The 27,150-nt window shown below is 42.2% G+C and overlaps 1 protein-coding gene across 1 annotated transcript in view; it reads right to left on the bottom strand.

Moving 5' to 3' along the window:
• Positions 1–27,150, bottom strand: part of eipr1 (EARP complex and GARP complex interacting protein 1) — a 158,500-nt gene that overhangs the window by 101,632 nt on the left and 29,718 nt on the right. The window contains exons 3-4 of the mRNA XM_061895652.1: positions 5,060–5,192; positions 1,582–1,738 (exon numbers count right to left, since the gene is read on the bottom strand). Of these exons, the coding sequence (XP_061751636.1) occupies positions 1,582–1,738; positions 5,060–5,192 (290 nt within the window). The remainder of the gene's footprint in view (positions 1–1,581; positions 1,739–5,059; positions 5,193–27,150) is intronic.

Here is a 27,150-nt window from a genome sequence, read left to right as displayed (position 1 = left end):
TTCTTGTAAAGCACTTTGAATTTCCTTGTGTACGAATTGTGTTAAAAAAATAAATGTACCTTGTCTTGCCTAATCCATGTTTTTATTTTATCCCAATTGGACTATTGCAATGCACAGCATGTTGGCCTAAGCAAGGCTTTACCCGTATGTCTGCAGTTAGTTCAAAATGTGGCTGCATAGGAGGCACAGGAAAACATTATCCCTGTTTTAGCGCCCCTCAACTGGCTCCCAGTCAATTTTAAAATAATTTGTATTGTTTAGTTTTTTAAATCTCTTAATGGATCAGCGCCTCAATATATTTCTGACCTCTTAAAAAGCTATACCCCATGAGGTTCTCTGTATTAATTTCTTCTTATGATTAATTTCTTCCTATCGCCCTTTCAAAAACTGCAAATATTTTGTTGCTCCAAAGCTTTGGAATGATCTCTATCTGGAGATAAGGATAGAATCCTTTATAAAAACTTTTGTGTCTTAAAACATATTTTCACTCTTTTTTTAGCTTAGATAGCTCTGTGTTTTATTATTTGATTGTATTTATTATATTAATTTTACTGTAATCCACTTTCCATTGTTATCTTGTTTTTAATGTGTGCTTTATCCATCCATCCATCCATCCATTTTCTACCGCTTATTCCCTTTCGGGGTCGCGGGGGGCGCTGGCGCCTATCTCAGCTACAATCGGGCGGAAGGCAGGGTACACCCTGGACAAGTCGCCACCTCATCACAGGGCCAACACAGATAGACAGACAACATTCACACTCACATTCACACACTAGGGCCAATTTAGTGTTGCCAATCAACCTATCCCCAGGTGCATGTCTTTGGAAGTGGGAGGAAGCCGGAGTACCCGGAGGGAACCCACGCATTCACGGGGAGAACATGCAAACTCCACACAGAAAGATCCCGAGCCTGGATTTGAACCCAGGACTGCAGGACCTTCGTATTGTGAGGCAGACGCACTAACCCCTCTGCCACCATGTGTGCTTTATTTTAACTGCAATTTGTGAAACATGAACAGTTTTTAAAAGGTACTAGACAAATAAAAGGGATTGGGTTGGATTTTATGTAAGCTTTAAAATGTGTTACTCAACAAATTAAAGGCGTTTAAGTTATTATTATGAAAAAAATGTTTGAGGTATTTAGGCTGAAATGTTTGAAATTGTAATAATTCCTATGGCATCTAGTGTAGTGTTTTTTTGTTTTTTTTTTACGCCAGCATGAGAGTTATAAGGCAGTTCTTGGAAAACGTTATTATCTCTCAGGGGTCTGTGGTCCCAAAAAAAGATTCAGAACCCCTGATCATAGAATACTAGTGACTATCATAACATCATACACTGTTCAATGCAATTGGGGGTAGTTTTTTTTGTCAGGGAGTCTATGCTATGACATGCATACATTAAACCATTGCAAGTTGTCAAAAATTTAATTTCCGGTAAAAGTAAGTCGATGATCATGGAAGAAGTCCCACCAGATCAATAGAAAAATCAATAGATAGATCTATAATTAGTTCGATAGGTGGATCGATATGTTCTATAGCTTCCATTATTTGTTCAAACATTGCTGTTTCCCCAAAACACCTACCAGGCTGCGTTGCCATGGGCACTGTTGTCTAGGTGACAGAGCAGCTCCAGAGTTTGGGGGTTGTGGGCTGAATCGTCAGGTGACTCGTGATTTCCTATCTCCCAATTGGAGGGCATCCGCCATACTGCTGCACAGGACACCACCCTGCTGTCATTGGCTGGGGATGACACATTGACAAATACACAGATTGCTACAGTAAATGCAGGCTGTTTTGTAGTGCAGGGGTGGGTGCAGTGATGCAAATACACTGTAATCCAAATCGCAAATTAGTTGTCTTGGTACAACCACAGTAATGATAGAGACCTGCTAATTGGATCTGGTGAAGTGTAGAACTGATCAAGGAACTTCTTTAAAAGTTGGAGAAGCAATAGGAGGTTAGAACATGTTGCAGTCACAGATATTGAGTGGGTGGGCAGAGATTGGGCAATGAAACACAAGTGCCAGTTTAATTTCTTACATTTCAAAAGCAATGTGATGAGAGTCAGACTTTTGAGTGCTTGCAATAATGTGGCAAGCAATCATTTTAAATAAAAGTTTGTTGTACTTAAAGCGGTATCAGATAACCATTGCAAGGGAATATATATACATATATACATATATATATATATATATATACATATATACATATACACATATATATATATATATATATATATATATATATATATATATATATATATATATACACAAATATATATATACATTTATATATAGGCAACACTAAATTGACGCTAGTGTGTGAATGTGAGTGTAAATGTTGTCCGTCTATCTGTGTTGGCCCTGTGATGAGTTGGCAACTTGTCCAGGGTGTAAGCTGCCTTCCGCCCGATTGTAGTTGAGATAGGCACCAGCGCCCCCCGCTACCCCAAAAGGGAATAAGCGGTAGAAAATGGATAGATGGATGGATATATATATATATATATATATATATTATACAACAACTATATATAGTATATATTTGTTTACAGTACTTCTAGTGCTACAACTGTTTTTATAGTACCGGAGGTTTCCCTATCAAGAATCATTTTGAACTTAACATTAGGATGCTTGCCGTTACAGACTGTGTCAGTAGCGACTTTGCTTTAGAGACAAGCGGGTAATTTTACCTTCAGATCTATTATTTGGTGCTTGTGTCACACTCTTGTGACTGTTTTAGGACTTGCTTTGTTTTTCCTGTTTGTGTGATGTCTAAGTTCCAGTCCAATACTCTTATTTTGTAGGTTTACTTCCACTGTTTGGCCACAGAGTGCTGGCTCCTAAACCTGCCATTGATTATCAACAGGGACACACCTGTACCCGATTGCCAATCAGACTTCAATTTTCCCATTTCCTATTCTTTCGGACAGCCTTGGATCATTGCTCTGCTTGGTATGCTTTGTTTATTGACAGTCTATTTTTCTCAAAAATATGTTTCATGTCTTGTACCCTTATTAGCTGCACTTGCCTTCTTTTGTTATTTCCCATTAGTAGTTGCGTGTTCTCCTATTCCCTTGTAAGTATATTTTATTTAGTTTATCCATCCTTCCATCCATCTATCCATCCATTTTGTACCGCTTGTACCTTTCGGGGTCGCGGGGTGTGCTGGGGCCTATCTCAGCTGCATTCGGGCGGAAGGCTGTGTACACCCTGGACAAGTCGCCACCTAATCACAGGGCCAACACAGATAGACAGACAGCATTCACACTCACATTCTCACACAAGGGTCAATTATAGTGTATTAAATACTATTATTTTACTCACCACCTGCCTCACATACAGTGGGGCAAAAACGTATTTAGTCAGCCACCGACTGTGCAAGTTCTCCCACTTAAAATGATGACACAGGTCTGTAATTTTCATCATAGGTACACTTCAACTGTGAAAGGAATTCACATTGTAGGAATTTTTAAGAATTTATTTGTAAATTATGGTTGAACTCGTTATCTGTATAAAAGACACCTGTCCACAGCCGCAAACAGTCTGACTCCAAACTCCACTATGGCCAAGACCAAAGAGCTGTCGAAGGACACCAGGAAAATAATTGTAGACCTGCACCAGACTGGGAAGAGTGAATCTACAATAGGCAAGCAGCTTGGTGGGAAAAAAATCACTTATCAGAAAAATTATCAGAAAATGGAAGACATACAAGACCACTGATAATCTCCCTCGATCTGGGGCTCCACGCAAGATCTCATCCCGTGGGATCAAAATGATCATGAGAACGGTGAGCAAAAATCCCAGAACCACACGGGGGGACCTGGGGAATGAACTGCAGAAAGCTGGGACCAAAGTAAAAAAGGTTACCATCAGTGACACACTACGCCGACAGGGAATCAAATCCTGCATTGCCAGAGGTGTCCCCCTGCTTAAGCCAGTGCATGTCCAGGCCCGTCTGAAGTTTTTCCAGAGAGCACATGGATGATACAGCAGAGAATTGGGAGAATGTCATGTGGTCAGATGAAACCAAGATAGAAATTTTTGGTATAAACTCAACTCGTCGTGTTTGGAGGAAGAAGAATACTGGGTTGCGTCCCAAGAACACCACGCCTACTGTGAAGCATGGGGATGGAAACATTATGCTTTGGGGCTGTTTTTCTGCTAAGGGGACAGGACGATTGAACCGTGTTAAGGAAAGAATGAATGGGGCCATGTAACGTGAGATTTTGAGCCAAAAACTCCTTCCATCAGTGAGAGCTTTGAAGATGAAACGTGGCTGAGTCTTCCAGCATGATAATGATCCCAAACACACCGCCCGGGCAACAAAGGAGTGGCTCCGTAAGAAGCATTTGAAAGTCCTGGAGTGGCCTAGCCAGTCTCCAGACCTCAACCCCATAGAAAATCTGTGGAGGGAGTTGAAAGTCTGTGTTGCTCGGCAATAGCCCCAAAACATCAAAGCTCTCGAGAAGATCAGCATGGAGGAATGGGCCAAAATACCAGCTACTGTGTGTGCAAACCTGGTAAAGACCTATAGTAACTGTTTGACCTCTGTTATTGCCAACAAAGTTTATATTACAAAGTATTGAGTTGAATTTTTGTTGTTGACCAAATACTTATTTTCCACCTTAATTTACAAATAAATTATTTAAAATTCCTACAATGTGAATTCCTGGATTTTTTTCCCATTCTGTCTCTCACAGTTGAAGTGTACCTATGATGAAAATTACAGACCTCTGTCATCATTTTAAGTGGGAGAACTTGCACAATCGGTGGCTGACTAAATACTTTTTTGCCCCACTGCATTCTGCATCTTGGGGTCACGCCGCTAATGCTGCGATTCCCATTGCTAAATCAGTATTATAGTTTTTTTCCTAAGTTTTTTCAAAAATAATGTAATAATACTATATATGTCCTAATTATTATTGATGTGGTTGTGCCCTGTCTAATCAAACAAACAAAAAAAAAGGCAATATATATGTATATTAAAAGACACCGAGGGAAAACACAATTCATCAGCAGGCAGTGAATGGAGAAAGACCAATATGGAAGCAGTGGGACTTACTTTTGTTGTAGCAGGTGGTCACCACTTCTTTATCTGCAGGACTCGCACCAATGTGCCATATTTCCCCAGCTTGGTGAAGAAGGACATTCTTATTAATGATGTTATTCTCATCATCAAAGTCAATGATGTGGATCTGGAAGGAAGGAAAACAGGGACAAAGAGATGTGAAGAATTAGCACATATGTGTGTCCCTTTAAGTAATTGAAAAGCACATAATAGGGGGATATTAAAAATGGGAATCACAGCTTTAACACAAGGGAACAACAACAACAAAATGGTGCCACAGATTTTAAAGTTATAAATAAATGATAAATGGGTTGTACTTGTATAGCGCTTTTCTACCTTCAAGGTACTCAAAGCGCTTTGACACTACTTCCACATTTACCCATTCACACACACATTCACACACTGATGGAGGGAGCTGCCATGCAAGGCGCCAACCAGCATCCATCAGGAGCAAGGGTGAAGTGTCTTGCTCAGGACACAACGGACGTGACAAAGTTGGTACTAGGTGGGATTTGAACCAGGGACCCTCGGGTTGCGCACTTCCATTCTCCCACTGCGTTGATTCTAATTTTTAGGTCTCTTCAATTCACCAAACAGGAATATTACCTCAAATTCTAGCAGCTCTGTTTCAATAAATGTACATCTCATGAGGATGCCGCAGTGTGTATTTTAATGCAAGACAATCAGCTACCATTATCTTGAAATCAACTGGATGTGTTATATTATTAATTGTAATTGATGTTATGGAAAACTATATTTTTAATGTATGGATTCTTTTTTTTGTTTTTTATGGAAGGGGGGGGGTGTAAACCAGTGACCCTGTCTGTTACATGAAACTTCGCTATGTATGCAAATGATGTTAAATAGTGAGTACATAATCAGAACTATATATGCTAACTTGTGCAATAATACCTGCACACACACATCCGTGTGTGCAAACTAAGTGCGATAGGGCAATGTGCAATTTACATGAGCTCTTTACAAACATGTGAATTAGCACATTGAATTGGGCAATGTGCATTCTCTTCTTATATACAGTATTTTAACACTCAAGCACTATAGTACCTGAGCAGTTTAGCACTTAAGCACTCTTACACTTAAATACAAATTTCTATGGTCATTCAATTGCTTGTTGGTCAGTAGTAATTTGGTTTATTCTATTGTTTTATCCTTGTATATGGCCGTGTTGTCCTGTTTGGTACTGTCCTGTTCTTATGTGTTTGACATTTATCGCCGCAGGGACGATAAATGGTAATTAGCCACCCGCGACAATCTTGCATATTTACACTTGTGTGGTAATTATTAGGCACTGTCCCTGTTTTAAAATTAAAGTCAAATTAAATAATTTCTGATGTAACTAAAAACAAGCACTCTGACAGCTCAATCATCTGCCAGGCCCTATCTTTTAATACTAAAGAATCATCAAAAAATATCCTGAATCCAAAGGTGATCATGTCCCCCCCAAAATCTATTCAACTGTTACTTTCAAATGTCTGATATTTTGTAAAAGTTAAATCCAAATCTGCTCATAATATTTTGAACTATGATGCTGACTTACAAACACAGACTGACAGACAAGACAAACCGTAGGGAATACATTATCCCTCCTGCCGGAGATACACAACCCAAAACCAGTGAAGTTAGCACAATGTGTAATTTGTAAATAAAAACAGAATGCAATGATTTGCAAATCCTTTTTTAACCTAAATTCATTTGAAAGACAATATATTGAATGTTTGAACTGAGAAACTTCTGTTTTCTTTGTGCAAATAACTATTAACTTAGAATTTTATGGCAGCAACACATTGCAAAAAACTTGGCACAGGGGCATTGATACCACTGTGTTACATGTAATTTCCTTTTAACAACACTCGGTTAACGTTTGGGGACTGAGGAGACCAATTTTTTTATTGGTCTCCTCAGTTCAATTTAAACTTTTCAAGTTGAATTATTTGCTATTCTAGCTTGATGTACAGCTTAAGTTGTTCAACAGTCCAGGGTCTCTGTTGTGGTACTTTAGGCTTCATATTGCGCCACAGATTCTCAATAGGAGACAGGTCTGGTCTACAGACAGGTCAGTCTAGTACCAGCACTCTTTAACTATGAAACCACGCTGTTGTAACACGTGCAGAATGTGGATGGCTGAAATAAGCAGAGGCATCCATGATAACGTTGCTCGGATTGCAACATATGTTCAGTGAACACAGGTGAGGCGGTAGCTCTCCAAAGTCGAGACCCAGGGTGTACCACTCCTCTGTGCATCAGTTGGGGACGTTTCTGCGCTGCTGACCTGTCTTCACTCAAGATGATATCCTGCCAGCCCCAATATGGACTGGACTCTCACACTATATTATACTAGATCCACTATGGACTGGACTCTCACACTATTATGATAGATCCACTCAATTTCCATTCCACCGGTCGCCCAGGGGGGTCCCCACATCTGCGGTCCCCTCCAAGGTTTCTCATTGTAATCCCATCGGGTTTCATTTTTTCTTGCCCTTATGTGGGATCTGAGCAGAGGATGTAGTTGTGGCTTATGCAGCCCTTTGAGACACTCGTGATTTAGGGCTATATAAATAAACTTTGATTGATTGATTGATTGATTGACTTTGATTCTGGACCACCATCCGTTGCCTCAGGAAGGGGAAGCAGTGCATTGCCAACACAGTGTATGGTGAGGATGGTGTTCTGCTGACCTCGACTGCAGATGTTGTGGATTAGTGGAGGCAATACTAGGAATACCTCCTCAATTCAACCAACACGTCTTCCTATGACAGAGGTCGATCCCCCGATTATTCCGGGAGGTTTATGGATTTTATTGGCTCTCCCAGGAATCACCCGGGGCTAACATTCTCCAATTTTCACTCGGACTTCAATATCAAGGGCGTGCCGTGATGGCATTGCCTTCAAAATCTTCTTAAACATGTCGTCACGTCCGCTTTTACACCATGTTATTTGTGTGTCGGCCAGTCAGATGTAGTATACAGTCTGATAACACACGAAAGTGACTGCAAGGCATACTTGGTCAACAGCCATACAGGTTACACTGAGGGTTGTGATATAAACAACTTTAACACTTACTAATATGCGCCACACTGTGAATCCACACCAAACAAGAATGACAAACACATTTCGGGAGAACATCCGCTCTGTAACACAACATAAACACAACAGAACAAATAGCCAGAATCCCATGCATCCCTATCTCTTCCGGGCTACATTATACACCCCCGCTAGCACCAAACCCCACCCCCCCAACCCTGCCAACCTCAACCAACACGTGCTCTTTCGCTCTCTGCCCCTGCCTCACGAATGTTGCTGGTGGGTCAGGGAGCAGCAGCATTGTTTTGTTTTTAACCCCTTCTTAACCCGGAACGTACATTGTTAATACACGCAATCATGACTCAAAATGCCGGACATTTGAGGCATTTAAGAAACTCCGCCCGGAAACCCCCGCAAAAGAGGACATGTCCGGTGAAAATAGGAGGTATGGTCAGTCTATTGTAGCCCGATCGCTGCTATCACCGGACATGTCCTCTTTTGCTAGCATGCTAGCAGCGAACGGGCTAGGACCGTATGTCCTCTTTTCACCGGATATAAATGATAAATGATAAATGGGTTGCACTTTTAAAGCGCTTTTCTACCTTCAAGGTACTCAAAGCGCTTTGACACTACTTCCACATTTACCAATTCACACACTTTGGAGGGAGCTGCCATGCAAGGCACTCACCAGCACCCATCAGGAGCAAGGGTGAAGTGTCTTGCTCAGGACACAACGGGGGATTGAACCAGGGACCCTCGGGTTGCGCACGACCACTCCGCCACTGTGCCACGCCGTCGCTGATTTCTTTTGCGGGGCTGTCAGGGCAGAGTTTCTTAAATGCCTCAAATGTCCGGCATTTTGAGTATTGTTTACGCTACTTAATATATCCGTGTGGAAAATCGTTCGGTATACCTCCGCACCGAACCGAAACCCCCGTACCGAAACGGTTCAATACTAATACATGTACCGTTACACCCCTAGTAAATTATTATTTGTATTCTTTAAATACTTGTATACATCAGGGCTTTTCACCAGTGGTTTGGCAAACGGCAAGCGGTGGCCCAGATTGTGAAGTTTTTTAAAACTCAAATACTTAATATTGAATACAATTACATTAAAGTGCAGTTTGTAAAATAATGTGTACCAACACATAAGACAACTTTAATGATTATTTCAGGATTTCAACAAAGAAAAATTGGATCCACAATTTCAAAAATGATTTGAGTACGGAGTGTCTGTCTGAGTTGTTCAGTACATTTTATATCAGAGCAGTTTAATCTTTGCAGACACAAACAAAAAGTCTGATTAAAAATGACTCATTTTAAATAAATTAGTGGTTGTGTTTATCCTCCCAGTCAGGACTAATAAAGACTCCTGTGAGTGTCTGCAAGCTTGTCAGAAAGCCGCTCTTCCTTCTAAGTGTTGTTTCAACTTCTATGCTAATGTTAGTCATCCATCCATCCATGTTCCACGCCTTCAGGGGGTGCTGGAACCTATCTCATGTCTTTATTTTGTTATTCTGAGCTGTACTTACAGCTGTGTAAGGGGCAGAGGCACAACGCTGATCGAACATTATTTACGTCGTGACGAGCCTGATTTTTCCGCGGTGGAACGGGAGGTCGCGCACTTTCACGGAAATAAAACACACACAAACGTACACAAACATATGCGGACACACACAGGATCACGGTCAATAAAGGCGAATTGGTACGGTCAGAATTATACCGAGCATCGTTGCTTAGCTACAGTTTACTACTGTGGTAACTTCTAGCAGACAGTTCCGCCACGTTTGATCGACTGCTGCGGTAAGTTTTAGCAGATAGTTCCGCCATGTTTGATCGAGGAATTATGCTGACAGTTGATCACCGTGATCAAACTGAAATTAATCGCCCAGACTTACCAGTGTCCATGTTTGCTCAGCATAACACTGTTTAAGCACTGGATGTTCAGTTCACATACTGTAGGTGTCATTGTGTTAGAAGATTAATTCAACCTATGCAATTTGTAAATCAACTGTGAGAGAGAGAGAGAGAGAGAGAGAGAGAGAGAGAGAGAGAGAGGGAGAGAAAGAGAGAGAGGTATTGCACAATTCTCTAGTTTATTAAGTTTTTACTAGGTTTGATACATTTAATTGTTTTGATTGTGTTTAATGCTGCTTTGGCAATGTAAATATATATTTCCCATGTCAATAAAGCATACTTGCCAACCTTGAGACCTCCGAATTCGGGAGTTGGGGGGCAGGGGGTGAGTTAGTGCTGCAAGGGATTCTGGGTATTTGTTCTGTTGTGTTTATGTTGTGTTACGGTGCGGATGTTCTCACGAAATGTGTTTGTCATTCTTGTTTGGTGTGGGTTCACAGTGTTGCGCATATTAGTAACAGTGTCAAAGTTGTTTATACGGCCACCCTCAGTGTGACCTGGGGAGAAGGAAGTGTGAGAGCCACCAATGATTGTTTTGATAAAAAATTATAATCCAGAAACTTATATTTTTGAGCCCGAACACAAAGAAGATGAGAAAAAAAGTTTTAGAATCCAAGTGCTAAACAGATGGAGCTTTATTGAAAGAAAATCAGCAGCATTGCTAGGTGCTAAACATACAAACTAACCAATAAGCCATACTAAAACAAACACTTTCTGTACAATGTCCACTCTTGCTGGGATGCCGACAGACGGCATGCTCACATAACTCTGTTTAGATGAATATTCAATCACAATCCTCACAAAGTTTAAAAAAAAGTTGAAGCAACTAAAGTCTTATTCACCACTCGGGGGATGTCAAGGTCGACCAGTCCCTTGGTCACATTTGTCTACTAACAGCTGAGAGATGCATATATGTAATATAGATTTAACTTTTCGCAAGTTTGAGACCAAGCAGAAACATTTGCCAGCTTAGTGTGTTAAGAATAGCAGTGTAACCTAGCATTAGCTTACTGTTAGCAATGTGCCACTAAAATAAGCCATCCGCGTTGGTGCTTATAACCTTTTTGTTTTTTTTAACGTGTCCTGTCCAGCCACCTAGGGAAATCATATTGTTGATGTGGATGCCCATATCTGCTGTACATAATTGTTTTACTAAATAGAAGTGTGAGAGACTTCTCTTGTCTTATTTGAATTTGACCTTATTAAATTGATGTATTAGATGTTTGGCGCAGCCAGACCTGAACAGGTGAGGATAACAAGAAGAAGAAAAAAAGAAGACATAGTGGGAATTGCGCAAACAAAACAGAGAGACAAAAACAAAAACAACATCAGCAAATACGATATGTACAAATATGATATAAAAAATGATAGCATTGAACCAATTGCTGAAGTAGATAGTAATAATACTGTAGTGGCTTAAAACACTGAAAGGGATTGTTCCTATAACCCCTTTGTTCAAATGTCTGTTCCACCTGGGGTGCAGGTATCTTGTCTGACTCACACCATACACAGCCTTTCTTTGTCACATAGTGCTCCTTTTCCCGGTCTCCATCAAGTAATTCCAAATGATCCAGCAGCGCGTTTGAAGATGATTTTATTTACAAAACTCAAGGAACCATAATAAAAGGAATACTCAGGAAACAAAATTAAACATAGCTTATGAAAGCTGAGGTCTACCGACAGGTGAGGTCAAAGACGGTATGCTGGTGCCCGACTGCCCATGACGCGCCCGGCACACTCTTGCCCCTTATAGGCCTGTGTGAGAACTCTTCAGCACCTGCGAAGGGTGCACACCGACATACACACATCAATCACTCAAAATAATAGAAGAAGCATGGATTTATGTACAATTCTCTCTTAGGCTCCTACAAACACAGAAATGACAAAGCATTATTGCACTAAAAACGGAACAATAAAAATTCAAACAGGAATAACACTATGGATAAGGATTAATAGTAATAATTACCTCTATTAGCAATTTTACAATTGCTTCAAATACAACAATACATAAATATGATATAATGATAACTTGAATTACAAAAGAAAGCAAATAAAGAGGGGAAGAAAGATGAGCAGACTATATTAAACCCATAGATTGTTTTAGAAGAACAGAGAACAAGGGACCACCGGCCAGAAACAGAGCACCCAGAACAAAAAAAAAAAAAACAAGAAAGGAGGAGATCACAGACATGCAGACAAAAAAGGCAGCTGGCCGCTGCTCAACACCACAGTGTGCCACACGTTTATAACAACAATATCACTCATATTTGGTTAATTATCAGGTCACAACATGTGAATGGAGTATTGTTGGTGGTTCCTAATTGGTTTTAAGAGGGTATAATGGGCGCAAAAGAGGACCCTTGATCTGTTGACTCAATTGTTGGATATTTATTTACGATTTCGAATGCATAATTATAAAAAGCCAAGCATATGAGTTCTTGTCTTAGACAAGTAGTGTGAATGATAAAAAGCACCATGAATTGATTAACGTGGACCCCTTAACTTAAACAAGTTGAAAAACGTATTCGGGTGTTACCATTTAGTGGTCAATTGTACGGAATATGTACTGAACTGTGCAATTTACTAATAAAAGTTTCAATCAACCAATCAATCAATCACATATTTTTCCAATTATTGCGCTTTTGTGGTATGACTGATCCGACAATATGGTCAAAGTGCAGAAGCGGTACCATTGTGGCGAAGAATCTACGGAAATTGCTTAAGATATTTGGAGCGGAATATTCAAAATGGTCAACTGAATTTGTGGCATTTTGTGATGTTTAGGCGGTATTTTCACATACTTTGCGGAATGTAAATACAATTGGATATGGTTAATAGATACATCCATCCATCCATTTTCTACCACTTGTCCCTTTTGGGGTCGCTGGAGCCTATCTCAGGTGCATTCGGGCGGAAGGCAGTGCACACCTTAGACAAGTCACCACCTCATCGCAGGGCCAACACAGATAAACAGACAACATTCACACTCACATTCACACACTAGGGCCAATTTAGTGATAGAATGAAACATAATTAAGCATATAAAGTAGGGCTTTGGGCGTGACAGGTATATTAATAAAACATAGCTGCTTACTGTTCTTTTTAGCTTGGACCTTAAATCCTACTGAATAGCTCTTAATCGTCTTCCCTTTATGCGATTTAAAATTACCGGTATTGAAAACAGCCCTCCTCCATTTTGAAAATGATGACAGGGGAAGTGTCACTCATGACGTCACGAGTTTGACCTGGCGGTAATACTAAGTATGCTCTAATTATTTTGCGAAGCGAGTTTGACCCGACAGTAATTCAAGGCAGGCGCATACTATTTGCCCGGCGGCAATTCAAGGAAATACGGTAGCTTGAGAAACAAGACAGAATTTAATACATGAAATAGTTCCGAAAATCGTTAAAATTAATGGACGACTGAAAGTGTCGTGTAAGTGTGGTAAAGTCAGAAAAAAAGTGGCAAGATAACTGGAATAAAGAAAGAAAAATTAAGAAGTATTGCAAAGTCCAGAGGAGTGTAGGAGTAATAAGACTAACATGGTGGGTGGATTGATATTAATATCGACAGTAGCAATACCAAATACCCAGTAGTAAAGTACTAGGTCAATGCCACAGTGGTTAGATCGATAGTATTTACTATCAGAAAATATTTTGTCGCTTTTGTTTATGTTTACAAAATCTGGAAATCCAGCATCCATGGATACAGGATGGATTAAAGGCAACAATTTAATGATTTAAACCAGAGCCAATAGTTTTAACATTGTAATTAATATTCAGGGTTTCCCCTAAATTTCCAAAATACCGGTAGCGATGAAGGCAGGGTTAGGGGTGTCGGCACTATGTCATCGTATAACTTGCATCATTTGCTGAGTTGATAGAATTTTCTTTAAAAACGTCAAAACAATGTATACAGTACATACATTTAAAACAAATCTGTGTTATTGATTATTAATATTTAGTATTTTCATATTATATAGTTTTGTTCAATCTTCAATTGTTGCTGCTTAATGTACAATGCACTTTATTGAGAAATGTTCTCGTGTCTAGAGACTTTTACTGATTTTACTGAACGACTAGCAACAAATATAGCATTATTAGACTTCCTTTTATTGTCATTCAAATTTGAACTTTACTGTACAGAAAAGAACACAATGTAGTTGCATCAGCTCGTTGTAGTGCAGGATAAAAGAGCAATAAGGCGCAGATATAAATAGATTACTGTACAGGTAAATATATTGCACTTTTGCATATGCATCCACGTTTATGGATCAATGTTATATTGTCTTTATATTCCAGCGAGTTAATCCGTTTTTGGGGGGAATTGATGGTATAATTATGATGCGTTCAAGAGTCTTATGGCCTAAGAGAGGAAGCTGTTACAGAACTTGGAGGTTCTGCAACAGAGACTGCGGAACCTCTTTCTAGAGTCCAGCAGTGAAAACAGTCCCTGGTGGGGACTGTTTTTGCGATTTCCAGGATAGGAGGAAGAAGTGTCCTGATTATCTTTTCCGCCGTCTTCACCACTCTCTGCAGAGACTTCCAGTCTGAGGCAATGCAGGCTCTAGTCCAGACAGAGTGGCAGTTGGTCTGTAGGCTCTCTATAGTGCCTCTGTAGAATGTGGTGAAAATGGGGCTGTACTCTTTTCATCTGACGCAAAAAGTGCATGCGCTGCTGAGCTCTTTTTACAAGAGCTCCGGTGTTTAGGGAACAGGTCATATTGTCAGTTGTCTGCACCCCCAAGAATATGGTGCTGCTTACGATCTCCCCTGCTGTATCGATAAAATGTGGTGTGTGGCTGGACTAGTGCCTCCTGAAGCCGACGATGATCTCCTTGGTCTTGTCAAAGTTCAGGACCAGGTTGTTGGTTCTGCACCAGTCAACTAGATGTTTCACTTCCTCCCTGTAGTCCATGTCGTTGTTGTCACAGATGAGGCCCACTACTGTTGTGTCGTCCACATACTTCACAATGTGGTTAGTAGTGGACCTAGCGCAGCAGTCATGGGTCATCAATGTGAACAGCAGCAGACTCAGGGCGCATACCAAGGGGGAGCTGGTGCTCAGAGAAATGGCACTGAAGGTGTTGTCACTCACTCTCATGGACTGGGTTCTGTATGTGAGGTAATCAAGCAGCCAGTTGCATAGGGGGGTATGGAATCCAAGGGCGGCCTGTTTGCTCAGCAAGTGCTGTGGGATGATGGTGTTAACCGCTGAGCTGAAGTCCAGAAACAACATCCGCACATGTGTGTCCTTTCCTTCCAGATGTTCTAAGATCAGGTGGAGTGCAGAAGAGACGGTGTCCTCCGTGGAGCGGTTAAGGCGATAAGGTAACTGGTATGAGTCGAGTGTCGGGGGAAGTCTGGAGACAATGTGTTCATTTACCAGCCTCTTGAAGCACTTAATCATGATGGGGGTGAGTGCCACGGGCGATAATCAATGAGGGAGGAGATTGTGGGTTTTTTAGGTACTGGAATGATTGTGGCCGTCTTAAAACATGATGGTACCACAGCCTGGGTCAGCAAAGTGTTGAATATGCCTGTGAGAACCCCAGCCAATTGGTCTGCACATCCCTTAAGCACCCTGCCGGGAATTTCATCAGGTCCCGCTGCTTTCCGGGGGTTCACTCTCCTCAGGGTTCTCCGGACATCTGCCGTGTCCAGGTTGAGTGGCTGCTCATCAGAGTGAGAGATGGATTTCCTCGCCAGAGTGGCGTTATGTGCCTCAAATCTCGCAAAGTGGTTGTTGAAGTCGTTAAAAAAGCTGATGCTGTTGTCAAAGGGACACGGGGTAGCTTTATAGTCCGTGATGACATGTACAGTACGCCCTGACACATTCGTCAAGTGTTCGTGGTGTTCTCGAAGAAGTCCTGCACTTTCTGACTGTGAGCACGCTTTGCAACCCTAATGACACGGTTCAGGTTGGCTCTGGTTGTTTTAAGTGTTACCATGTGGCTAGATTTAAAAGCGTTGTTCTGAAACTTAAGCATTGCATGTACCTCACTGTTAATCCAGGGTTTCTTTTTGGCCTGTGTGAGGATGTTCTTGATCACACCAACATCCTCCATGCACTTCTGAATGTATGCGGTCACAGACTCTGCATACTCCTCCAAACATGTGTGATGATTTTCTGTGGAGGCTGCCTTGAACATGTCCCAGCCTGTGCATTCGAAGCAGTCTTGTAATGCTCCTATTGCTCCCTCTGGCCAGATTCTCACCTGCTTCACTGTAGCTTTCTTCGCGATCAGCAGGGGCTTGTATGCAGGTATTAGCATCACAGAGAGATGGTCTGAGGAGCCGAGGAGGGGAGGGGTGCAGCTTTTAATGTCTGTTTGATGTTGCTGTGGATCATGTCTAACTTACTGGTTTGCTTAAAAAAAAAAAAAAATGATGGCTCAGTCGCAGATTTCAAGTTGGGGATGTTTATTGGACCAACTCAAGGTCACCAGTGCACAGAGTGCAAACATATCTACAATGAAAATATTGGTGAAAATGAAAAGTAAATACAAAAAATATTAAGTAATTACATAATGAAGGAATGAAAAAAAAATCATCTGCCATTCCACAATCCCAAATCACTGTTTGCACTATTTTCCACTCTCCACAACCAACCTGCTTCCCTACTCCCACCCGACTGAGTGAACAGTCTCCCTTAAAGGCCTACTGAAATTAGATTTTCTTATTCAAACGGGGATAGCAGGTCCATTCTATGTGTCATACTTGATCATTTCGCGATATTGCCATATTTTTTCTGAAAGGATTTAGTAGAAAACATCCACGATAAAGTTCGCAACTGGAAAAAAGCCCTGCCTCTACTGGAAGTCGCAGACAATGACGTCACTTGTTGATGGCTCCTCATATATTCACATTGATTTTAATGGGAGCGTCCAACCAAAACAGCTATTCGGACTGAGAAAACGACAATTTCCCCCTTAATTTGAGCGAGGATGAAAGATTTGTGTTTGAGGATATTGATAGCGACGGACTAGAAAAAAAAAAAAAAAAGGAAAAAAAAAACGCAATTGCAATCGCGTTGCATTGAGACGGATTCATATGTTTTTAGAGACATTTACTAAGATAATTCTGGGAAATCCCTTATCTTTCTATTGTGTTGCTGGTGTTTTAGTGAGTTTAACAGTACCTGATAGTCGGAAGTGTACGACCACGGTTGGGTGTTGACGCGCAGTGTCTCGGGGAAGTCGACGGCAGCTGTACGGGAGGCACAAGCTCAGCTGATATCAGGTAAGTGGCGAATTTTTAACCACAATTTTCTCACCGAAACCTGCTGGTTGACATTCGGTTGGGATCCATGTTCGCTGTGATCCATAGGAAAGCTTCACCTCCGTGAATTTTAAACAAGGAATCACCGTGTGTTTGTGTGGCTAAAGCTTCCCAACTCCATCGTTCTACTTTGACTTCTCCAATATTAATTGAACAAATTGCAATAGATTCAGCAACACAGATCTCCAAAATACTGTGTAATTATGCTGTTAAAGCAGACGACTTTTAGCTATGTGTGTGTGTGCAGCGCTCATATTCATAACAGCCTGTGACGTCACGCGTACACGTCATCATTACGCAACGTTTTCAAGAAAAAAGTCCCGGGAGATTTAAAATTTCAATTTAGTAAACTAAAAAGGCTGTATTGGCATGTGTTACAATGTTAATATTTCATCATTGATATATAAACTATCAGACTGCGTGGTGAGTAGCAGTGGGTTTCAGTAGGCCTTTAAATAGTCCAAGCCCCTTCCTCGGGCATACCACTGACAGGGGAAAAGGGTAACAAAAAAACCCCAACTTGTACCCTTAATGTACATATCTAGATAATAATTGACAATAATTCATGCTGAACATGATCCAATACATGTTGATATAGCCATTACATTATCAAATTAAATGTAATAATTAGCAACTCCATGAATAAATAATAAGTCCACCTTAAAGCCATTTGGTCTGGTCCACTGGTCACCTGAACTTTGCAATGTGTGCCAATGCGCACTTATACATGTATGGCGTCATCTAAACGTGCAGCGTCTTTTTGACTGAATTCCACTTGACACCATGACGACAGCCTACAACTTATCGAATCTCTCTTGTGTGCGTGCTTGGGTCTTGTGTGTCTCGCGTTGTGGTGTACTGTACATCCAACTTCACGCCACTCAAAATGTCATATTCTCCAAGTCGCAACACTGACATTGTCTTTGTGACAGTGCGCTTGCTCCCGCGTGCTGGCTCTCCTGGCCAGAGGGAGAGAGGAACGTGCCGGTCCTCAAGTGAAGGAGTTATAAGAGCGCACCGTCACAAGCATCTTTTTCCGGTGTTATTATAGAATGTACTTGTGTTTAGAAACTTTACTTCTGTCCCACGACGTCCACGACGAAAAGCTAGCTGCAGCGAGCATGACGTCACATTTGTTTTGCACTGCTGTGCCGCCACTGTCCTCTTAATAATACACATTTTGTAGATAGATGGCTGTTAGCAGGTATATCTGGGATATATCAAATATTTCCTCATTAAGGGATGCTGATTATGCTCAAGACAATCGTGTGCGTCCTGTTTACATCACAAAATCCGGTTACGGCAGCACTGTATTTGGGGATCAAAGTCTATTTTTGAAAGCCCAATTTTGGTGCATCACTTGTCAATAGTGCGCAAATAAAATATTATTTTTATTATCCATTCATAATGTAACAACCTGCTGCTGGTAATGTTTTATGTATGTGTGGTTTTGGTTTGATGTTTATTTTTCTCATGATCTCAAACACACCATCCGTGCCCTAAAGCAAATTGGCAGAGAATGAGGAAGTGTTGTTCTGTGTCCGGCTGGGGAATCACGGAGACAAAAGTATTTAGATGGGAAGCAAAACCTGTTGGAATTGTGACGGCTGTTATCATAAGACTCTCAATAAAAGTTAAAAATAGCGAGCGTCAGACATTTTACGTCTTCTGTAGCCTAAAATTGCAATATACACTTTTTTTTTCCCCAAGTACAAAAAAAATATATTTTTATGGTGTGGCAGCCCTGATTTAGCTGTGGTGGTGCGCCACATTGTGTTGCATAAGGGGAAACCCTGATATTCTCACGCCGCCATCCTGGGTTTTTCATTGAAAATGTCATTACTCAATCATCCAGAACATTTGAAGTATCAGTATTGGTATTGCTAATACTCCCCTGTAACTACTTGGTATTAAATCAGTACTTCTAATTTTGTCTAAAACTAATGTAACAAAGTATTTAAACAACAGACGAATAAGTGCTAAGTACATTTTAACATAGATCTAGATACAACCATGTTGCAACAGAAAACAATGAGCTATACTAAACAGTAGATTAATAATAGTTTTTAGAAAATAATACAACTGGAAATTATTTAATATGTTACTCGATATGTTAACAGATAATATAAGAAGCTTGGTTCTATTACAATATATCATTCATCATTATCATTATAACTATTATTATGGTTATTATAATGTTAAATTTAACCTCAAACTCCTTACATTTACATTTTTTGGGACATTTTTTTTATGCACATTAGAAGCTAAAGTAGGTTAAGTAACTGCTTGATTGTCAAAAGGGAATAAGCTGTAGAAAATGGATGGATGGATGTTTTGTTGATGTATAAAAAAGAATAGAGGTCAAATTTCTAATTTGCTCTTTTTCCATTTTCTTTCAACAGCTTGACCTCCATTTATCCATTTTATTTTTAATTACTTGTTTACTTCAGTTCTTCAGTTTGGAGTTGGATATCAGCTTCTTATTAGTAGGTGACTGATATAGTCATCTATAAGAAAATCACAAGACGAGGGTAAAAGTCTAGAACAGTGATAATAGAAAGCGGTAGGAGAAAATCAACTGCCACATCAGCAGTAAATTGGTACAGACTGAAAATGCGTCCCGGAAACCTCATGTGTAAATTATAAAAAATACAAAGAGATCAGTGGTAGTTACAGTAAATCTAAAATCAGATGTGATGTGTTGATAGGTCTGATCACAAGGTCCCTAAGTTCTTAACGGTTCAAATATATGTGAAAAATACAAAATGAAAAGTAAACAATATTTGAGAGCCCTGCAGGCAAACAGTGGAGTTATAAAGTTGAATAAGTATCAACAACGGTTTCTCTAAAATTCAGTGACAATAATGATAAGACAGCTCCTCCAACGCCTTCCTTTTTTCGCTTTCTGTATGAAAAAGTAAAGTTGGGGAAGGGGAGGGCATGCTTGTGACAGGTTCATGGGTGTAGAACACAAAATATATACGCATACGGATGTTGCATTCCCAGATATCAAGAAAAAGTGTGATCATCCATCCATTCCTTTTCTACCGCTTGTCCCTTTCAGGGTTGCGGGGGGTGCTGGAGCCTGTCTAAGCTGCATTCGGGCGGTAGAATACACCCTGGACAATTCGCCACCTCATCAGATCAGGATACTAAAATTCAGAATACTTCATTTCCATTTGCCTTAACACTTTGAAGTCCGAAAATCAGCACTTCCACTTCAAAGTCCGAGTCCAGGGTTTCCCTCAGCGCTTTGTTGTTAAGGCGGCCGCCTTAACAACAAAGAGCCACCGCCTAAACTAAAGTGTTTAAAAAAATAAAATAAATTAATTTAAATAAATAATTATTTTCTTTGTCCTGTCCAGCTTCTCAGCCAAATCATACAGTTGATGTAGATGCCCATTATTGGCTGTTCAGATTTACTTTACAAAAGAGAAGTGTAGGATACTTCTCTTGTTGACTTATTTGTATTTGACTTAATTAAATGTATTTATATTATCATTTGGTGCTAAAGTATTAACAAACTGCTACACTTCGTACTACATCTGTCAGTGCTTATCTGCAGCATCTAGCATTGTCCCACCCACACAACCATCTGATTGATTACACGCAGATCGATCGATAACAGCTAATCAGCACTGCGTATTCAGAGCCCATGTAACAGCCAATCATGCTTACGGCAGTGGCAGGCAGAGAGGAGAGACGGTTCGGGTTAGCAGGAAGGTGTTTAGCAGGTGAGCATTATGCAGCGGACTCTCCCTAAATGATAATAAACACCTCCCAGTCAACTACAAGTAAAATCACTATGAGCCTGTTGACATGTTAAATGAAGAGTTTCTGTCTCTGATAGTTGAAAAAATAAGGTAAGTGCATCATAAAGCCTACATGAACTCCATGATGTTCAGAGATGAATAGTCTCTCCTATTGTTATTGTATTTTTTTTCAGCTATAGTTACATTAATCATTACTACTGTAGCAGCCTAGTTTCTCTGCTGTCACATGTTACTAAACTAAAGGCTTCACAAATGCTGTAATAAATTAAGCATCATGAGTTGAGCATATGTCAGCATGTGGCCCCACTTTTAACTCTTTTTTTCAAACGCTTATTGCAAATATTTTTTTTTACAGTAAATCATTAGTTTGACTTAGTCATTATTTCGTTTTTAATTTAGGTAAGATATAGCGCCCCTTCTGTCCTTCCCCCTGTCCTGGGCGACGACCCCTTGACCTTACCAACTTAACTAACAAATATTCTGGGGGAAACACTGGAGTCCACGGTTCTCTTCCGAAAAAGGGTGGAGTGACATCTCTGGGTGGGGGAAAACATGCTGTCCTACGTGGAGGAGTTCAAGTTCCTTTACAAGTGAGGGAGGAGTGGATCGTGAGATCGACAGGCGGATTGCACTGCAGTGATGTGGACCTTGCATTGGTCGGTCCTTTTGGAAAAAGGACCTGGGCTGGAAGGAAAAGCTCTCAATTTACTGTTCGATCTACGGTCCTATCCTCACCTATGTTCATGAGCTTTGGGTTAAGACCAAAAGGACAAGATCACGGGTACAAACAGCTGAAATTAGTTTCCTCCATCAGGTGGCAGGGCTCTCCCTTAAAGATGGGGTGAGAATCACTGTTATCTGAGCTCAGAGTAAAGCCGCTGCTCCTTCACATAGAAAGGAACCAGATGAGGTGGTTCGGGCATCCGGTCACAATGCCCACCGAACGCCTCCCTGGGGAGGTTTTTGGAGGGGACCACGGGCAAGCCCCAGAACACGGTGGAGAGACAATGTCTCCTAGCTGACCTGGAAAACGCCTCGGGATCCCCTGGGAAGAGCTGGACGAAATAACTGGAGAGAGAGAGAAGTCTGGGCTTCTCTGCTTAGGCAGCTGCCCCCTGCGACCCGACTTCGGATAAGCGGACAAAGATGGAAGGATGGATGGCATTTGATAAGATAGAGATAAGCAGTCCTACATGCACATGGAATACTGAAATGTGTGTTTTATTGCAACAACGATAGTGCAAGGGACACAAAGCTAACCATTACAGTGTCTGTGCCCTGCAGGTGTAAGAAAAAACCTCTCTCCACACAACAGCTGCAGTTTACAGTTTCATTCACTTATTCCCATTAAAAACCAAGGTTCTTCTTTGTTATCATTATAGTGCAGTTGTTGCCTTGGTTCTTTCTCTTTCTTGTTTTCAGTCGACTTCACACCGCGTTTCTTAAACTCATAATTTAGCCTTCAAAATTGAAGATTAAAACACTTTTAGAAGTAATTCTGATTCTTATGTTGGAGGATTTAATGGATAAGGAATATGAAACCCACTGATAATAGCTAATTTATTACTTTTTAAAATAACCCAGCTCAAAAGAAACACATACAGTTGAAAGGAAGCATTACTGTGAACAGGCTTTAAATGTTCAGTTACTTAAAGGTGCTGTTTGTAACACACAAATACCTAGAGGGTGCCAACTTTCCAATGTATTTTACACAGTATATCTTGCCCTCTATTGGCTTCTCGTATGTAATAACATATCTTTAGTTGTTGTTAGTTAATAATAGCTACTTTGATAGCTATTGTTAGCTGTCATTGAATGTGTAATATATCATGACAACAATTTGACAGCATATTGATTGTTGCTTTTCTTGGACTGCTTTTGTATGTAAGCGTGCACTCACTGCGCTTACGCGTGTTGACGAGACCAGGTGAGGGACTGCTGTAAACATCAATCATTTTATTCAGGCCTGTGAAAAATGTTATTACTTACCTTTGTAATTGTGAAAAATATAAACAATTGTCAAACAAATATGTTCTGTTCAAGGGGAACTTCAATTTCTTTGGAAGTTTGCCTATTGTTCACAATCATTATAGGAGACAAGAACACATTTCTTCTTGTTATTAGGATTTTAAAGATGATACAAAAAACGCTTGGAAGATGCGGCTAAAGGTAGTCATCAGTGTAGACTTCAAAGCCCTCTAAAACAACTTCAAACCCCTCCATCAACATTTTGTATACACACTGCAAGTATATGTAAATAATGTAGTAACAGGCACAATCATAACAATATGTAATAAGTACAATATATACCATATTGTAGCTGAGATAGGCGCCAGCGCCCCCCGTGACCCCGAAAGGGAATAAGCGGTAGAAAATGGATGGATGGATATACCATATTTTGATCATTTTATTTATTTGTTTGTTTAGAGCATTGATATGTATTTCCAGACAGCGCACATGAATTGTAAGGTAATACATTGTATTCTGTTTTTAATTATGATTTACACAACGTGCCAACAGGCTTCACGGTGGCAGAGGGGTTAGTGCGTCTGCCTCACAATATGAAGGTCCTGCAGTCCTGGGTTCAATCCCAGGCTCGGGATCTTTCTGTGTGGAGTCTGCATGTTCTCCCCGTGAATGCGTGGGTTCCCTCCGGGTACTCCGGATTCCTCCCACTTCCAAAGACATGCACCTGGGGATAGGTTGATTGGCAACACTAAATTGGCCCTAGAGTGTGAATGTGAGTGTGAATGTTGTCTGTCTATCTGCGTTGGCCCTGCGATGAGATGGCGACTTGTCCAGGGTGTACACCGCCTTCCGACCGATTGTAACTGAGATAGGCGCCAGCGACCCCCATGACCCCAAAAGGGAATAAGCGGTAGTAAATGGATGGATGGGCAACGTGCCAACTTCACTGGTTTTGTGTGTATATATATATATATATATATATATATATATATATATATATATATATCTCCTTTCCGAGATGCCACCTTATCGTGGTAGAGGAGTTTGCGTGTCCCAATGATCCTAGGAGCTATATTGTCTGGGGGCTTCTATGCCCCCTGTAGGGTCTCCCAAGACAAACAGGTCGTAGGTGAGGGATCAGATAAAGAGGAGCTCAAAGACCTTTATAAAAATTATTGATCAAGGACCTAGATTTCCCTTGCCTGGACGCGGGTTCCCGGGGATCCCCTCTGCAGCCAGGCCCAGAGATGGGGCACGATGGTAAGCGCCTGATGGCCGGGCCTGTCCCCATGAAGTCAGGCCGGGCTCAACCCGAAAAGGTAACGTGGGTCCCCCCTACAATGGGCTCACCACTCATGGGAGGGGTCATAGATGTCAGATGCAGTGTGAGTTGGGCGGAAGCCGAACGCAGGGCACTTGGCAGTCTGATCCTCGGCTACAGAAACTAACCCTTGGGACGTGGAACGTCACCTCGCTGGGACGAAGGAGCCTGAGCTGGTGCGCGAGATGGAGAAGTTCCGGCTAGATATAGTCGGACTTACTTCGACGCAGAGCAAAGGACCTGGAACCAGTTCTCTCGAGAGGGGCTGGACTCTTTTCCCCTCTGGCGTTGCAAGCAATGAAAGGCGACGGGCTGGGGTGTCAATTCTTGTGGTCCTCCGGATCAAAACCTGCATGTTGGACTTTAACCCATTGGACGAGAGGGTAGCTTCCCTCCGCCTTCGGGTTGGGGGACAGGTCCTGACTGTCGTTTGTGCTTATGCACCAAACAGCAGCCCAGAATGCCCACTCTTTTTGGATTCCCTTGAGGGAGTACTGGAGAGTGGTCCCTCGGGTGATTCCCTTGTTCTTCCGGGGGACTTCAACACTCATGTTGGCAACGACAGTGAAACCTGGAGAGGCGTGATTGGGAAGTATCGCCGGCCAGATCTGAACCAAAGTGGTGCTTTGTTATTGGACTTTTGTGCTCGTCACAGACTGTCAATAACGAACACAATGTTCAAGCATAAGGGTGTCCATATGTTCACTTGGCCCCAGGACACCCTCCATTGCAGTTCCATGATCGACTTTGTAGTGGTGTCATCGGATTTGCGGCTTCATGTTTTGGACACTCAGGTGAAGAGAGGGGTAGAACTTTCCACTGTTCACCACCTGGTGGTGAAATGGCTCCGATGGTGGAGGAGGATGCCTGACAGACCTGGCAGGCCCAAACGCATTGTGAGGGTCTGCTGGGAACGCCTAGAGGAGTCTCCTGTCAGAGAGAGCTTTAATTCCCACCTCCGGAAGAACTTTGAACATGTCATGAGGGAGGTGATAGACATTAAGTCCGAGTGGACCATGTTTCGCACCTCTATTGTCGAGACGGCTGATTGGAGCTGTGGCCGTAAGGTAGTTGGTGCCTGTCGTGGCGGTAATCCTAGAACCCGCTGTTTGACACCAGCGGTGAGGGATGTGGTCAAGCTGAAGAAAGAGTCCTATCGGGTCCTTTTGGCTCATGGGACTCCAGAGGCAGCGGAAAGGTACCGACAGGCAAAGCAAAATGCGGCTTCAGCAGTCTAGAGGCAAAAACTTGTGTATGGTGAGGATGGTGTGCTGCTGACCTCTACTGCGGCTGTTGTGGATCGGTGGAGGGAATACTTCGAAGACCTCCTCAATTCCACCAACACGTCTTCCTATGATGAAGCAGTGCCTGTGGGCTCTCCTAATCTGGGGATGAGGTTGCTGAGGTAGTTAAAAAGCTTCTCGGTGGCAAGGCCCCAGGGGTGGATGAGATCCGCCGGGAGTTCCTTAAGGCTATGGATGCTGTGGGGCTGTATTGGTTGACAAGACTCTGCAACATTGCGTGGGCATCGGGGGCGGTACCTCTGGATTGGCAGACCGGGGTGGTGGTTCCTCTCTTTAAGAAGGGGGACCGGAGGGTGTCTTCCAACTACCGTGGGATCACACTCCTCAGGCTTCCCGGTAAGGTCTATTCAGGTGTACTGGAGAGGAGGCTACGCCGAATAGTCGAACATTGGATCCAGGAGGAACAGTGTGGTTTTCGTCCTAGTCGTGGAACGGTAGACCAGCTCTATACTCTCGGCAGGGTCCTTGAAGGTAAATGGGAGTTTGCCCAACCAGTCTACACGCGCTTCGTGAACTTGGAGAAGGCGTTCGACCATGTCCCCGGGAAGTCCTATGGGGAGTGCTCAAGAAGTATAGGGTATCGGACTGTCTGATTGTGGCGGTCCGCTACCTGTATAATCAGTGTCAGAACTTGGTCCGCATTGGCGGCAGTAAGTCGGACCCGTTTCCAGTGAGGGTTGGACTCCGCCAAGGCTGCCCTTTGTCACCGATTCTGTTAATAAATATTTTGGACAGAATTTCTAGGCGCGTTAAGGGGATCCGGTTTGGTGGCTGCAGGATTAGGTCTCTGCTTTTTGCAGATGATGTGGTCCTGATGGCTTAAACTGGCCAGGATCTTCAGCCCTCATTGGATCGGTTCGCAGCCGAGTGTGAAGTGACTGGGATGAAAATCAGCACCTCCAAGTCTGAATCCATGGGTCTCGCCCGGGAAAGGGTGGAGTGCCATCTCCAGGTTGGGGAGGAGATCTTTCCCCAAGTGGAGGAGTTCAAGTCTTGTTCACAAGTGAGGGAAGAGTGGATCTTGAGATCGACAGGCGGATTGGTGCGGCGTCTTCAGTAATGCGGACACTGTATCAATCCATTTTGGTCAAGAAAGAGTTCCCATCCTCACCTATGGTCATGAGCTTTGGGTTATGACCGAAAGGACAAAATCACGAAGCTCTGCCATCCGGGTGGAGCTCAAAGTAAAGCCGCTGCTCCTCCACATCAAGAGGAGCCAGATGAGGTGGTTCGGGCATCTGGACATAATGCCACCCGAACGCCTCCCGAGGGAGTTGTTTAGGGCACGGCTGACCGGTAGGAGGCCATGGGGAAGACCCAGGACACGTTGGGAAGACTATGTCTCCCGGCTGGCGTGGGAACGCCTCGGGATCCCCCAGGAGAAGCTGAACGAAGTGGCTGGGAAGAGGGAAGTCTGGGTTTCTCTGCTTAGGCTGCTGCCCACACGCGACCCGACCTCGGATAAGCAGAAGA

Source organism: Nerophis ophidion, linkage group LG03 (assembly GCF_033978795.1).
Source record: "Nerophis ophidion isolate RoL-2023_Sa linkage group LG03, RoL_Noph_v1.0, whole genome shotgun sequence".
Taxonomy (NCBI): Eukaryota; Metazoa; Chordata; class Actinopteri; order Syngnathiformes; family Syngnathidae; genus Nerophis; species Nerophis ophidion.
The sequence above is the reverse complement of the archived record's forward strand: the minus strand, read 5'-3'. Positions and strand labels throughout refer to the sequence as shown.